The sequence below is a fragment of the Equus caballus genome, chromosome 21 (genome assembly GCF_041296265.1).
Source record: "Equus caballus isolate H_3958 breed thoroughbred chromosome 21, TB-T2T, whole genome shotgun sequence".
NCBI lineage: Eukaryota > Metazoa > Chordata > Mammalia > Perissodactyla > Equidae > Equus > Equus caballus.
The window spans coordinates 58,638,115-58,653,672 of NC_091704.1; the positions used below are offsets into that span (position 1 = coordinate 58,638,115).

General features: G+C 38.8%; 1 protein-coding gene across 1 annotated transcript in view; it reads left to right on the plus strand.

The window, feature by feature from the left end:
• Positions 1 to 15,558, plus strand: part of MYO10 (myosin X) — a 210,741-nt gene that overhangs the window by 115,324 nt on the left and 79,859 nt on the right. The window contains exons 6-17 of the mRNA XM_005604338.4: positions 665 to 789; positions 1,255 to 1,268; positions 1,388 to 1,472; positions 2,269 to 2,372; positions 10,704 to 10,833; positions 12,218 to 12,336; positions 13,296 to 13,442; positions 13,638 to 13,738; positions 13,843 to 13,909; positions 14,424 to 14,516; positions 14,937 to 15,005; positions 15,196 to 15,278. Of these exons, the coding sequence (XP_005604395.2) occupies positions 665 to 789; positions 1,255 to 1,268; positions 1,388 to 1,472; positions 2,269 to 2,372; positions 10,704 to 10,833; positions 12,218 to 12,336; positions 13,296 to 13,442; positions 13,638 to 13,738; positions 13,843 to 13,909; positions 14,424 to 14,516; positions 14,937 to 15,005; positions 15,196 to 15,278 (1,137 nt within the window). The remainder of the gene's footprint in view (positions 1 to 664; positions 790 to 1,254; positions 1,269 to 1,387; positions 1,473 to 2,268; positions 2,373 to 10,703; positions 10,834 to 12,217; positions 12,337 to 13,295; positions 13,443 to 13,637; positions 13,739 to 13,842; positions 13,910 to 14,423; positions 14,517 to 14,936; positions 15,006 to 15,195; positions 15,279 to 15,558) is intronic.

Below are 15,558 nucleotides of genomic sequence, written 5' to 3' on the forward strand. Positions count from 1 at the left end.
CTCTAGAGTGTTTTCATCTTCCTCCTGCAGCCTGTTTTTATAGATAAGATTTTATTGGAATGCAGACCCACTCGTTCGTTTATGTATTGTTTATAGCTGCTTTCAAGCTGGAGCGGCAGAAGTAGTATTTGCAACAGAGACCACATGGCCTGCAGAACCAAAAATATTTATTATCTGATCCTTTACAGAAAAAATGTGCTGACCCCCCCGATCTAGTCTGACCACATTTTACAGCTGGAGAAGACTCAAAGAAGTTAAATGAGTTGCCCCGAGGACATAGAACAAATGAGACTTTCAGAACTGGGACTTTTTGAGTTCCTAGAATTTGAGTGGGAGCTTTCTCTGTGCCATCCCTGGCTTGTGTATATAAAGCCCAAGCTAATTTGTGCAGGGATGAGCCACTGGGGTCCCCTTAACTCTGGGTGGCCTCCTGTGCCTACACAACCAGCTGTAAGATCTCTCCTTCAAATGGATATGCCTTATAAACCCATTTCAGCAAGTGCTTTGAAAATCTCGCTCTTCTGTAAATAAATATCACCACCACAGGCCCTTTCGATTTCAGATTTTTCTTGTAATCGTCTATTTTGACATTCATGAGGAACGCTCTTGCTGTTTTCAGATCTACCCTAATTAACACTCGCTGCTGTCCTCACTCCCTTCACAGCCCCATCATGGAAGCTTTCGGCAACGCCAAGACCGTGTACAACAACAACTCCAGTCGCTTTGGGAAGTTTGTCCAGCTGAACATCTGCCAGAAAGGAAATATTCAGGGCGGGAAAATCGTAGATTGTATCCTGTTTCATTTAGCTTTTGTCTGTAGTATTTGACTCTCTAAGTAGAAACTGTTCTTGCTTAATAAGGACAGATAATGAATGTGGAACATTTCTTTCTAGTGCTACCTGCTTATTGCTCTGATATTACTATGCTTGACCTGTTAATTATTCTAGGAGAAAATCTCTGATATGTCCATAATCTGAAAAATTGGATTCATGATCAAACTTCAGATAGTTGTTTCTGGGATCAATTCTGTCAGTTTGGTACCTCCTGGGGCACCATGGATCACACTTGAGATTGGATTTAGATGAAATAGTCGATGCTGTGTTGGCTTGTCTTCTGGCACCGGAAGTCTCAATGTCAAAGGAACAGGGAATTGTAATGAATTTGGGTAATAATGGAGAATAGAAAATTAAGGAGTAATTGAGTGTGTCATATCCTTGTTTTGTTCCTTGACTCGCCATTGCTTTTCACATGAAGATTTATTAGAAAAAGTAAGTAAACATGATTTATTTCACATTTTCTTCCACAATAACAATTTTCGGAAATTATTGGTTTGTGTTAATGAAGCAGAGGAAACATGTCTGAAAAGAAATCTGATTGTTCTCCTTAGAACCGAGTAGTAAGGCAGAATCCTGGGGAAAGGAATTATCACATATTCTATGCACTGCTGGCAGGGCTGGAACACGAAGAGAGAGGTGAGTGACCAGGACGACGGCAGAGAAATGCCTGTTTGCAACTTATTTCACCTTTAAAAATCACCACTAAATGGGAAGACATTTTGTAGACTTTGTTGATGTTTCACCAACTGAAACAAAATGTAGGAAAGTACCAAATGATGGTGAGTTCATTTTAGAGCCAAATGATATACAGGGAAAATCATCAATAGAGAAATCTTGAAATTTTTGTTGGTTTGTTTTTAGAATCTTAATTCTTTTCTGATTTAAAGGATATTTATAAAAAATATAAATTACAACTGGTTTTACTTTTAAAACACAGCTGAATAAAGCTAGTTTCTAAACATTTGATTTTCAAGAGAAAACAAAACAGATCCTCATCCGTTTTTTTTTTTCAGTAACATTTTCTACCATCCCATCTAGTTTACTTAAATTCCTCCTATATTCCCTAGATGATGATGAAGAAAGAACTTTTTTATCTTAATAGGGAACTATTAGGAGCGTAGAATTATTTATGTACTTTATTTTATTTGCTTTGCTTGAGGAAGATTCACCCTGACCTAACATCTGTGTCATTTCTTCCTCTATTTTGTACGTGGGTGGCCGCCACAGCATGGCTGTCAACAAGAGATGTGAGGTCTGAGCCTGGGAACCGAACCCAGGCCACTGAAGGGGAACATGCCAATCTTAACCCCTAGGCCACGGGGCCGGCCCCTGTACTTTATTTTCAAAAGCCACAAAGTGGAAACTCTTTTGGATTCTGTCTTATCCTGGCTGGTCAAGTATTGATGTTACGTTTCCCTTTTTCTCTCTGTAGAAGAATTTTATTTATCTGTGCCAGAAAACTACCACTACTTGAATCAGTCTGGATGTGTAGAAGACAAGACAATCAGCGACCAGGAATCCTTGAGGGAAGTTATTGTAAGTTACTTCCTTATTTTTCCTTATTAAGAGTGACAGGTTTTATTTTCTGTTTCAAAAAAGTTATTTTTAATAAAAACAGAAGTAGTTACATTTGCAGCACTGTGTGAGAGTAGGTGCTTCCTTCTTGTTCCAAGTCATGGTAAAGACTTCCCGCCTGGAAGGGAATCTCTCCTTAGAAGATGGGAGAATGTCTGTGACGTTCAGGGACAGTGGGGGGTTAACTTGGATCAGCGTATTCAACAAAAATCAGGCTTGGTGCTGGAGCAGGAAGATCCTCCGTTTTTGACCTTACAAGTAAAATTTTTTACAGTAACTGGTTGTGTGGCTAAAAACAAATCTGTCAGCCATTAGACCCGGTGACTGTTAGGGTCTCATCCTGTTCTCACAGCCTCGTTCTGGTAACCAATTCTGATTGAGCAGACAGTAGTCATCTAAAGACACTGAGGTGTAGACGTACAGGCTCTTGAAGTTCTCGAATATCACAAGGACTTTGTTGTAAGGTGACTGCATTGAGGAAGACTGATCATCGAGCATTATTCACTGCCCTGCCTGACTGAGTGTGGCCGGTGGATTTTGTCAGTATAGTCTTAATTCTTTGGCCGGAGTGATAACTAGAGTGGCTGGCTACAACGGGTCTACAGTAGGTTCATCATCATGAGTGCAGCTGACATTGAGCACTGACCATATGGACTTCGTGTCGGCCATCTCTCTAGCTGCTCCTGACAACCCTGTGAGGGTAGGAGTTAGGGTTGTCTACACTCCACGGCTCAGAGAGGTTGATGACCAGCCTGACCACACACAGTACCTGATAGAGCCAGTATCTAAACGCAGTCTTACTCTAAACCACGAGGTGGGTCGTACCTGCTTTCGGTGCACCCCAGATTGTCTTTCTAGTTCTTGTCGATGAGTCTCTGTTCCATACCCCCATTTACTCTTATTGTTCGTAAGGATGCCTTGTGGAATGAAATCAATGTATTTTTTTTAAATGAGTATATTTCACTTCCCCACATCTGATGTGTGTATCCTTAAATTGAAAATGAAATTATAAACAGACTAGGCTATAATATCATGATCATCTTTCCCTCTGCCTTTCTTTTAAAGATGTCACATTCTACCGTTTGTAGCACAGAGATATTTCCCTCACCATCTTTACTTTCTTTACCCTCTTAACAGAAAGCCCCCTGCTGACAACGCCTTTTGCTGTGTATGCTCAGCAGCATGGAGTGTGGCCCTACAAATTGGATTTATGAAATGTTTTGAGGGTTTGTTTTGTGTTTTTGTGAGGAAGATTGGCCCTGAGCTAACATCCGTGCCAATCTTCTACTTTGTACATGGGACACTGCCACAGCATGGCTTGATAAGCAATGTGTAGGTCCATACCTGGGATCCAAACCCACGAACCCGAGGCCACTGAGGCAGAGCACGTGAGCTTAACCACTACCTGACTGGGCCAACCCCTGTGAAATGTTTTTCAAGTATTTTAATTTTCTCTCCCAGTTTCATTTTGGTCCTATAGGTTTCTCTCACTATTCAAACTTTCTCCATGCACAGTACACTTATTACTGTCTTTGCTGAAAACATCATGTGTTGGAATAAATAGGAAAACTCATTCTTATTTTTGATGAGTTGCAAAAAAAGACTTGTCTCAGGCTTTTTTTTTCTATTTTGTTTTATTTTTGCTTCTTTCTTGAAGCTGGAGAACAATGCTTTGTGATAGAAGGACATTGTTCCTGGTGACAGACAGACTCCTAATTATCCAAGGCCTAGTTTCATGGCCAGTGCCCTACTGGTTAGCTCACTGGCCACTAGGGTGCACTGGGTACTGAGGCCATCCCTCGTCCTGGGAGTGCCTGGAGAGGGTGCTCCGATGCGTCCCTCTTGAGGCATCATTTTCTGGTTCAGAATTGTTTGTTCTTTTTGTTAGCTACAAGTAAACTTTTGGAGCTTGGCCTAGTTTCAGTGATTGCTAGCTTTTATTTTTAAATTGAAATGATAGGTTTTGGCATTTGAAGTTTCGTCTTCTGATGAAAGGATATATCATCCAGAAAGGAAAGGAAATTTATACATGAAATTGACATAATGAATGTACACAACAAACTTATCAATATTTTATTTATAGATCCTTTAAATATTTACTTCGCAATTACTTTTTAGTGTCAGCCCATCAGAAATGTCAGCAAAAATCAGGAACATGTAATTTTCACTATTATTTAAACTTCTTCTGGAAGTTCTAAGCCACGCAGTCAGGAAAGAAACAAAAATAAAGGTGCAACTTTTCAGAAAAGAGGAAAAATATTCTTTCCTACAAAAAATAAGATTCTCTCCCCCCAAACCTACAAGAATTAGGAATTGGGGAATGGCTGAAATAATTTGTTATATCCATGAAATAAGATCCATTGCAGCAAGCAGAACACATGCTCGAGTATATTTAATAATGTGGAAAAACTCGCTTATCACCTAAGTAAGGAAGACAGGATGCAGCACTATATAATCCTTTATTTAAAAAATAATAAGCATTTTAGGGGTTGGCCCAGTGGCATAGTAAAGTTCACACACTCTGCTTCAGCAACCCAGGGTTTGCAGGTTCGGATCCTGGGCTAGGACCTCTCATCAAGCCATGCTGTGGTGGCGTCCCACATACAACACAGAGGAAGACTGGCACAGATGTTAGCTCAGGGCCAATCTTCCTCACAAACCCCCCCGAAAAAAACAAAAACATTTTATATATATCACCTATATTTAGTAATTATATGTGTAAAAAAAACTTGGAACAGGGGCCAGCCCTGTGGCCGAGTGGTTAAGTTCACACTCTCTGCTTTGGTGGTCCAGGGTTTTGCCAGTTCGGATCCTGGGTGTGGACGTGGCACCATTCATCAAACCATGCTGAGATGGCATCCCACATGCCACAACTAGAAGGACCCACAGCTAAAAAAAAATATACAACTATGTACTGGGGGCTTTGGGGAGAAAAAGGAAAAATAAAATCTTTAAAAAAAAAAAATTGGAACAAAATATACCAAAAATGTTATCTCATGAGGCAGAATTCTAAGCTTTTATTTTATTCTTTATCATTCTCTCTCTCTGTTATAATGTTTTTATAATGAATGTCAACTTTAATGATTACGTTATTATGTGATTATATGAATTTGATTATATAATGAATGTCTATGAATATACATTATATGATTACATTCCTAAAGTCATAATTTCTGTAATATGGGAATCGTAAGTATCATTGTCAAGACCAGCTAGCTCATCTTTCTGCCTTGCACAGCTCTCTGTAACCAGGAGCGACACAGAAGTGACTAAACTCTTCTGGCTGAAGTCGATTTTGTATATTCAACATGTTTGAGCATCTGCTGTGTGCCGGGCTCTGTTCTAGGTACTAAGGAGACTGCAGAAAACAAATCACGCAGAAGCCCCGTGAAGAAATAAAAACTACGAGAACAGATTAGACTGCTGTTTTATAATGTAATTCCTCTCAGCATTTCCATCCCAAATCAAATCCCCTTTAAATTTGTATCTTCATCCTTTAATTCCGTAACGTTCTTTTTCCCAGAGGTTTTGGGACTGCTGGAAGAGAAGGGACCACATTCTCTTGGGGTTCAAGGACTTTTGCAGAATGTGTTAGAATGTTAATGGAGAGAAATTATTTCAATGAGTTATGTATGAAAATGTCACCTCTGGTGTTTTTTTTTTTTTAGTTGGCACCTGAGCTAACAACTGTTGCCAATCTTTTTTTTTTTTCTGCTTTTTCTCCCCCAAATCCCCCCAGTACATAGTTGTATATTTTAGTTGTGCATCCTTCTAGTTGTGGCATGTGGGACGCTGCCTCAGCTTGACCTGATGAGCGGTGCTATGTCCACACCCAGGATCCGAACCAGCGAAACCCCGGGTTGCAGAAGCAGAGGAAGTGAACTTAACCGCTCAGCTACAGGGCCGGCCCCTCGTGTTCATTTTTAGCCAATAAAAAAATCACTCTTTTTATCGATTTTAGTGTCAGTATACATTCACCGTCAGTATATGCAATAAGATCTTTTAAGACTTTTGCTTATTCCATTGAGAATTTATGTATTTTTAGAAGTCATCATTGGCACCCACTGTCATTAATATAAATAAGTACCTGTGAGGTATCTTGAGCAGTTTGAGGGGGGCCTAGTTTCTCCTGGGGGCAGACACAGTGAACATATGCTAAATTTCATAGCCAGTTTTTAATCAGCCTTCCAAGTGGCAGTATAAATTATTAGTCAGGATGAAAAGCTATTTCAAGTCAGAAGTAACAACTGATTTATTTTATTGCCTGCATTTGACCCACCAGGATGGTGGCTGATGAAATGTGTGTGAGGTACCAAGACTCTTTGATGAGCGATACTCTCTTTATTCTTTTACTAAACAACTGTTGAATGTTTCCAGCATGCCGGGGGTGGGCCAGGACTGGGATTTCCTGACTGTATGGGCCTTCCCAGAAATATCCATGGGTTTTTAACAGTGTGAGACCATGTGTGTATATATATTTGCATAAATTCACTCCTCATGGGTCAGATCTTATTAAGATTTAAAGAGCTGACTTTGTACCTCCATTTTGCCAATCTTGAGAAGTCAGTCTCTTTCAAGTGTTCAAACTTGGGAGTATAACCAAGTCTTATATTATAAAATAATATTGCCTAATATAGAATTACATTACACAATAAGTTACCATCAAATTACTCATTTGTAATTTGTAAGTAGCTTCCCCTTTCCATCATTTCAATCATTCCATTTGGTCAACATTCCTCTGAAATCCCTTTGCCGTCTTGAATCTCACCTCACAGCTGATTGCCTGAGACCCTGAGTATCCAGATTAACCTTTTTGGCAGTCAAGCACCTTAAATTCACCCTGCTTCTCCGTTTCTAGTGTGATGAGCCTAGCTTCCTTCCGTCTTTGATGGTTGGGACTGTATTACATATTTGTTATCCCCCTTCCCAGCGCACCACATGCACACTTTCACAAACACCTATTTTTTTACGTGTGTAATAAAGACTTTGTTAAAAATATTTTGTATAACTTTGTGCCACTTTTATAACTAAATTGCTGTATAGTGCTTCTGAACTATACTGAGAAATTTCCTAGAGTTTTCTTTAAGTCTTGAGCATTATTGTTGAGAAAATAAGGTAATTATAATAAGCCTTAAAGTGGCCACTCTTGCCAAAGGAGTGCAGATTGCTACTCACAAGATTGTAAATAGGACAGTAAGAGACAGTAAGTGAAGGCTCTTCCCGGCAGTTTTAGCACACCTGCCCACGCTGGTGATAATTGGTCACAGCCGTTAAATTACCCCATGGTGTGATTAATGCAATTACCACTTATTACCACACTCCCAACTAATTAACTAATTCACTTAGTTAGTCTTGCAAGAGAAGAAGTCACAAATTTATTAATGTAGTAAGCACGTTTTATTCGTTTGCATTCGTATCTCCGTATATAATCTTTGTACGTATTTTCAGAGCTTAACCAAGAATGTTTTCGTGGGGGCATCTTTTGAGATTTTTCATTTGGCAGTTTGAAATTTTCTGCTACTGTAAAGTTAGTTTTTTTTAAATCTTATTTCTTTTTAGTGTTAAATAAAGTCCAGGTAGGTGACTTAAACAGTGAAGCTTTTCATTTCTGTGGTCATTCTAAGATGAGCTTAGAAAATTTTTATAAATTAGTGTTGAATAAGTCTTGTAATATATGAGGAAAACTTTAGTCATAGAGAAAATCTTATCCTTTGCACAGCATAGGTGCTTTATTGTTATTTTCCTCATGTCTGACTTGATCCTTACCAAATTTAAAAGTTTTAAAAGTCTTGAGTGTAATAAATTATTCTGTTTTTCTTAGCCATATTTGTTTGCTTTTAGAGTAAGTAAATTTGAATAATTATTTTCCCATAGGCTTTTTTTAATTGATAAGCACTTGACTAGTAGTTCTTATTCTTTGCATCAATTTCTGTTTGTACCCATGAATTGATGTCTTCACTCTTCAGTAAATAATTCTTGGTCTTTTTGTTTTTGCTAGTCAACGTTATTGAGATATAATGTACATATAATAAAATTCTCCCTTTTAAAGCGTATGTTCTGGGGCTGGCTTCATGGCCTAGCAGTTAAGTTCGGCAGGTTCCACTTGGGTGGCCCGGGTTCAGATCCCAGGTGTGGAGCTACACCACTCATCACTTATGCTGTGCTGGCAACCCACATCATGAGACTACAGGCACTAACATTGCCGCTATTTCCAATTTTGTAAATTTTCTTCCCAGCTTGATTTTCTTAAATAGTTTCACTTCTTACAAAAAGCGATCATAAATATAATTGTTTTTATATAATGTTCATAATTTCCTTTAAAAGCTTTACACAGTTCTAACAAGTTTATTTACCATATTTGATTTGCCTAATTGTAAGGTAGTTAGAAATTTTTTTCTCTGAAAGTAGTAAGATAATGCTGTAATGAATATTTTATAAAGCTTTTTTTTTCTATTGTCGAGATTTTCCTTGGAACCAGTTTCCACCATTGAAGTTATGCGAGACTACGCAGGAGATTTTTTTTTTTTCTTTTTATGTCCTTAGAAATTAATAGAGTTGGATGGATAATAAGTTCCTAGATTTTGGATCCATTGGGCCTGACTTTGAGTCTTGATTGTGCAAGCCTGAGAAAGCTATTTAACCTCTCTGAATATTACAAGATTAGGTACATATGTGGCCTAGCACAATGCCGCCACATAATCTTGTTTTCCAAAAAGATTACACTAATTTATAGTGCCAGTGTTCATAAATATTCCAGTTCTACCAATTTTAGGTTTATCATTCAGAAATGATTTGCTAATTTAATAGAAATGATCTCAGATTTTCTTTAATTTGTGCATGTTTGACTTTTAGGAGGAAAACATTCTTTGTGGATTTGCATTTCCTCTTATAAAGAAGTACCTATTTTTGTTGCTCATGTATCTCTTAGTATAGCTATTGCTCCTTCCCTTATAATTTTTTGTTTTAATTCTGTTTCCCTGTCTGTTGTTTTTTCCTTGAGAAGAACTTAAACTTTTCATATTTCAAAGTCTCCAGTTGTTTCCTTTTGCAATTTCTGTTGCTGCAGAGTGGTGCGTGGTTTCCTTTATTCCCAGTCTCCTGTGGTCGTTGTAGTGATCCTGGGTCCACCTTCTCTTTGTAGGTCATTTTCATCGGTATGACCAACAGTTCTGTCCTCAGTTGTGTGTGTGTGTTTGTTGGGGAGGGAGGAGTGTGGTAGCTTTTTTCCTGGCAAGAATCTGGCTCCTAAATCATAATTTATGGGCAAATCTTAGACATAATTCAGAAGACGCCTGGCTTCAGTCGTTTCGATGCTTCTTGGGAACCAGCTCCTGTAGGTGCCTGTTTATTTTTATTTTTACCAAAACAGCGTTAGGTTAACTTCCATTTACTATCAGAGGCCAAGATAAGACCTTAGAAATTCTTTGGAGTGGCCAGCTCAGTGGCATAGCAGTTAAGTTCACATGTTCTGCTTCAGCGGCCCGGGGTCTGCCAGTTCAGATCCCAGGTGCGGACCCATGCACCGCTTGTCAAGCCATGCTGGGGCAGGTGTCTCACATATAAAGTAGAGGAAGATGGGCATAGATGTTAGCTCAGGGCCAGTCTTCCTAAGCAAACAAAGAGGAGGATTGGTGGCAGATGTTAGCTCAAGGCTAATCTTCCTCAAAAAAAAAAAACAGTCTTTGGAGAAATGAAAAATGGAGATGCAATTCATCACTAAGAAAGACAGATCTCGATGAATTTAGATTTTCCATCAGTGTCTATTTTAAGAGGAGCAAAAGACTCTCCTCTCCATGGAGCTCCTGAGAGAGCATTTCATTCCCCCTGCGTGGGTCCCTGCTGCGTCTAACCATGAAGACAGCCCCGGAGTTGACACTGGAGGGCTCTCATGAAATCTTACCCCCCCACCAATTTTTTATATATAAGAAAATAGTATTCCATTATGCTTTGATATCTAGAAAAAAGTGTTTATCACCATCATTACTATAACTCTGAGGTCATTCTTTTGTGGCATAAATAGGAGGCTTGTACATAAAGCAGATATTTTATTTCATTGGTTGGGTTATCTCTCAGCATTCTGCAATTCTTTCTTAATATCATGCTTTTCTTTTATGTGTACCTGTGTCTTTATCATTTAAATGTATTTATTGTATAAAAGTGAATGGTGATGCATCTCTTTCTTGTTTTCTTGCCTTTACAATGATACTTAATAATTTTCTTGAGCAATGAGCATTTTTTATTTTCTTTAGTATGAAAAAAACAACATAAAAAGTTAAATACATTTTCTTCCAGATGGCGATGGAAGTAATGCAGTTTAGCAAAGAAGAAGTTCGGGAGGTGTTGAGGCTGCTTGCTGGTATATTACATCTTGGGAACATAGAATTCATCACTGCGGGTGGGGCGCAGGTTTCCTTCAAATTGGGTAAGATTGCTCGCTCCTCCCTCCCTCCTCCTTTCCTTCCTTGGCTTTTTCCTCATAGGAAACTTACATCTAAAATATTTGCTATTTGGCCTCTGCAGAAAAAGTTTTCTGACCCCTGCAATAGAGAGCTACAGAACTTTGTATCTGGTATGAATTGACAAACAATAAGGGATCAAAGTGTATGAGAAGCGATTACAGAACGGGCTGGTGGCTGTGTTCTCGTTCCTGCTAAAAAAGAAGGAAAATGAGCCGGATAAGAGAAAACAGGAGCGACGAGGATTAGATGTAGGAAAAATGTTATGAGTCAGGGACATAGTGTTGCCAGGGTTTTTCATAGTTATCGAGGGGTGGCATAGAGTAGTGGTGAAGCCCGTTAGCTGTCAAGCCAGAGTACGTGGTTCATGGTTCGACTCTGCCATGAGCCGTTTCCTTGGGTTATGTATCCCCTCAACACTATCGAATTCTCGTCTCTGAAGTGCCTCAGGGGTGTGTTGTCAAGACTAAATGAGTTAATGCGCACATAGCTATGTCATTTATCATTTTCCTGGAGAGAGTGATGTATTTATTTCTTAAACTTTTCTGGTGGAAGCAACACATGAGGGCATGGAGGTTGGGAATTGCATGACTTAACGTTGATGGCGGCTCCCGACGGGCCCGGAGCTGTGAGTCAGCAGCTGTCAAACGTTTGCTCCCAGCACCTCTTAGTAACCTTAACATCAGGGAGAACCCCCGAGAGCTTTTGTGTATGTGGGGCCATATCTGTTGATGTTAAACTGCACTAGAAATTAAAACTGAGGCATTTTTTAAAAATTTATTTCAAAATAATAAACGCGTTGCATGTTAAAGTAAAAAGATGATTTTGCAAAACAAAAAATCGGAAGAGTGGCATTGTCTTGTATTTTTGTAGATTTCTTTAATATCTAATATAATGGAGGACAGCTGGATTTTCATATCTGCTCCCGCATTCAGTTTGTTGAGATGCCTCATGTCGTGTAGCCACTGGAAAAATCTTCCGTATACTGGTAAAGAAATGAGAATAAAAAAGCAAATAATATCTTAGTATTATTATTGAAAATAGTTAGGACCTCACAAACCTCTGACAGGGTCTTGGGCTCTGCCCCTACCACCCCTCAACCCCCAATTTGAGTCTCTGGACCACACTTGGTCTAAGCACCAGGTTCTCTGCTATTAACCAATGACTCTCTAGGGGAGTGAATAACGTACCAATAAAATGTATGTTCCATAAATTCTGCCTGAGGGATTCAGGAATGTTCTCTGCTTTGATGTGTCATCGTGTGTGGTTAGCTTTGAACCCATTTGGGTGTCCCATGGCTGTTCCTTCTCAGGGCTGTGCATCCACTTTTGCCTTGTTCTTCATTTCCAGCCTTGGGGAGGTCTGCAGAGTTACTTGGGCTGGACCCAACGCAGCTCACAGATGCTCTGACCCAGAGATCAATGTTCCTCAGGGGGGAAGAGATCCTCACGCCTCTCAACGTTCAGCAGGTACATGCGCTTGGCTATGAAAGCTTGTTTTAAGAGACACTCCTGGGTTTTCAGATCCATGGCTTTGATTCAAGTAAGAAGTACAACAAACGACTCAAATGAATTTGGTTCACGATCAAAATAAAGAAGACATCCACATTGAGGGGAACAGACTAAGTCATTGAATTGTTTTCTAAGATACAGTGTGGCATAGTCTTTGAGAGGATTGGGTCTGATGCAGATGGCCTGTGGTTGAGTCCTGACTCTTCCACTTATTGTTCCTGAGAGATTTATTCATTGTGCCTCAGTTTCCTCCTCTGTAAGACAAGGATAATTATCATACCCAATTCACAGCATTTTTGTAAGGATAGTAGTAAAAAATATATACCAAGTACTTAATGTCCAGCACAGAGTAAGCACTAAATAAACATTAGACATAATAATGTGTTATTATTATTATTATACATGAAAACAATGCAACAGTATGTTGTGTTACTTATGTTTGTCTCTTACACGGCCTTGAGCCAATTTATATGTGCTAGCCCATCCAACATCTGTTTCTTGATGAGATCAGTAAAAATGCTGACCATACCATGAAGAAAACATTTATGTGTGCAAAGTAGAATATGAGAAGATGATCGTGAAAAAACTCAGGTCTTAATGATTGTTTCAAACCTGAGAAAATTTGTACCTCTCTACAAGTTCAGATTCTTTCCTATAATTCAATATGTAAAGTTGAGTTTGAGAGCCTCGTATTTAAGGGAATTCTTAGTGAATCCTACTGTAAAGTAAATAAGTGAGCTCCAGTTTACTCTTCCTTTAGAATCTGTGTTTTCCTAGATGGTATTGATTTCCTTACCGTTGAGGGCACAGGTGCTGCCCCTGTGTAGCGCGTGTCTCCCAAGTGAGGGAGGGAGGGAATTGCCTTCCTGGTGTTTGTGGTCACCTGGAAACAGTGACCACGTCTCCTGTCCCCACAGGCAGCAGACAGTAGAGACTCCTTGGCCATGGCACTTTATGCACGCTGCTTCGAGTGGGTGATTAAGAAGATCAACAGCAGGATCAAAGGCAAAGATGACTTTAAATCTATTGGCATTCTCGACATCTTTGGATTTGAAAACTTTGAGGTATGCTTCTGATGAGCGAGACACATGAATTCTATCCACTTATTGGCCGATATTAAGCAAATCTCTTGAAACAAACATTGATATTTTTTTCTGCAGCTTTTTTTGCCTTTTCTTCCCCTTTACAATACTATTATCATATGTATGTATTATATATGTAATAGTGAGAGATACTTATTGAATGGTTTTCCCCCTTAGGTTAATCACTTTGAGCAGTTCAATATAAACTATGCAAATGAGAAACTTCAGGAATATTTCAACAGGCACATTTTTTCTTTAGAACAGCTAGAATATAGCAGGTAAGCATTCAGAGAATTCCATTTCAAAATTTAAAAAATTTTGTTTTAAAATCGTTTTAAAGCCCTATTTTACTGTAACTTGGCCCTTTATGATCTGTCTACAGAGAAGGATTAGTGTGGGAAGATATTGACTGGGTAGACAATGGAGAATGCCTAGACTTGATTGAGAAGGTAAGATATTGTGGCAGAATTGTTACAGTCTCAAGGGTGTCCAGCTGGGCTGATTCATATTTATGGGAACAAAATAGCTTGTGTGAACACGCACATCAAAGCTGTGAATGTTTAGAACACAATGGACCATTTGGAAACCTACATGTAAATGTGCAAGGTTGAATTTAAATACTTGGCCGCCTCAAACCTATTGTCTCACTGAACTCGGTATTTTAGAATCAACAGCGTGCAAATCAGCTTCTCTTAAGATTTTAAGTCACATAGTAGGTTGGCCAACTGGAAAAGTTTTGTCCACTAAATTGTGGTCGGTTTGATTTTTTTAAAAAAAGAGTATTGATACGGAATTTAAATTAATGGGATTTCTTTATAGGGTATCATTCTGAATTTTTCAATCTGAGAAATTACTATGCCTTTTCTCTTGACCACTGACTTGATAGAGAGAGGAAAGGAGCTATAAAATGGTTTAGAGACATTCATTCAAATCTTAATTCATTTAACCTTTTTCCCCTTCTAGAAACTTGGCCTCCTAGCCCTTATCAATGAAGAAAGCCATTTTCCTCAAGCCACAGACAGCACCTTATTGGAGAAGCTACACAGTCAACATGCTGTATGTCAAAACTTGGCAATTCTTAATTATGTGTGAATAACAAATTGTGGATTAAGATTACATCTGGGATATCTCAGACTGTTGGTCCCACCATGCCTCCCACATTTAATTTTTTTCTCAAACCAAGGCTCTTCTCTGATTGTTAGAGCTAAATTGAAATAAGCCAAAGGGATAGATTTGGGGCTGTTTGTCAGAATATGCCCACGTTTAGCTTATGAGTATAGCGTTTAACATTTTTAACCCATGTAATGACACAGGCAAGAGTTGCATGGTTTTGATGAAGTGCTTCTCCTGGTGTCTCAAATCTCTGCTACATGGCGGGTTTTGAAATTATTTTCGCTGTCTGTTGTATTTAGTTTTCCCTGGAAGTCGATGGAAATCAGTAAATGAAATGAGGCTTTTGTGTTTGTTTTTTATTAGAATAACCACTTTTACGTGAAGCCCAGAGTTGCAGTCAACAATTTTGGAGTGAAACACTACGCTGGTGAGGTAACTTCTTAATTAAGATCCTTATTGATATTTGCCCATCCGGTATGTAGAGAAATAGTAATTTCAGAAGCCAATGTATAAATATATTGAGATAACTTCTTTTCATGGGTCTAGCTTTTAAAGGAGATGCTTATGACCTGAAATTATTCTTTTGATCAATTCTTCCTCCTCTCATTTTTTTTGAAACCAGGTGCAGTATGATGTCCGGGGCATCTTGGAGAAGAACAGAGATACTTTTAGAGATGATCTTCTCAATTTGCTAAGAGAAAGTCGGTATGTCAGTCTCTCTGAGACGTCAAACTAATATATGTGCAGATGCTTTCAATTCACGAATATAGAAAACATTAATATGGAAGCAACTTGAATTATTATGTTCTTCCCTGGGCAATGTTTCATCAATAAAATGACCCAGGAGATATAAAATGATACTAGCAGTGTGACTACCATTTAATGAGGTACCCTAAGTACAGCAAATGCATGAGTTAGATACTATCATTAATCCTATTATACAGATGGAGAAATTAAGACTTGGAATGCTTAAATGACTTGCCCA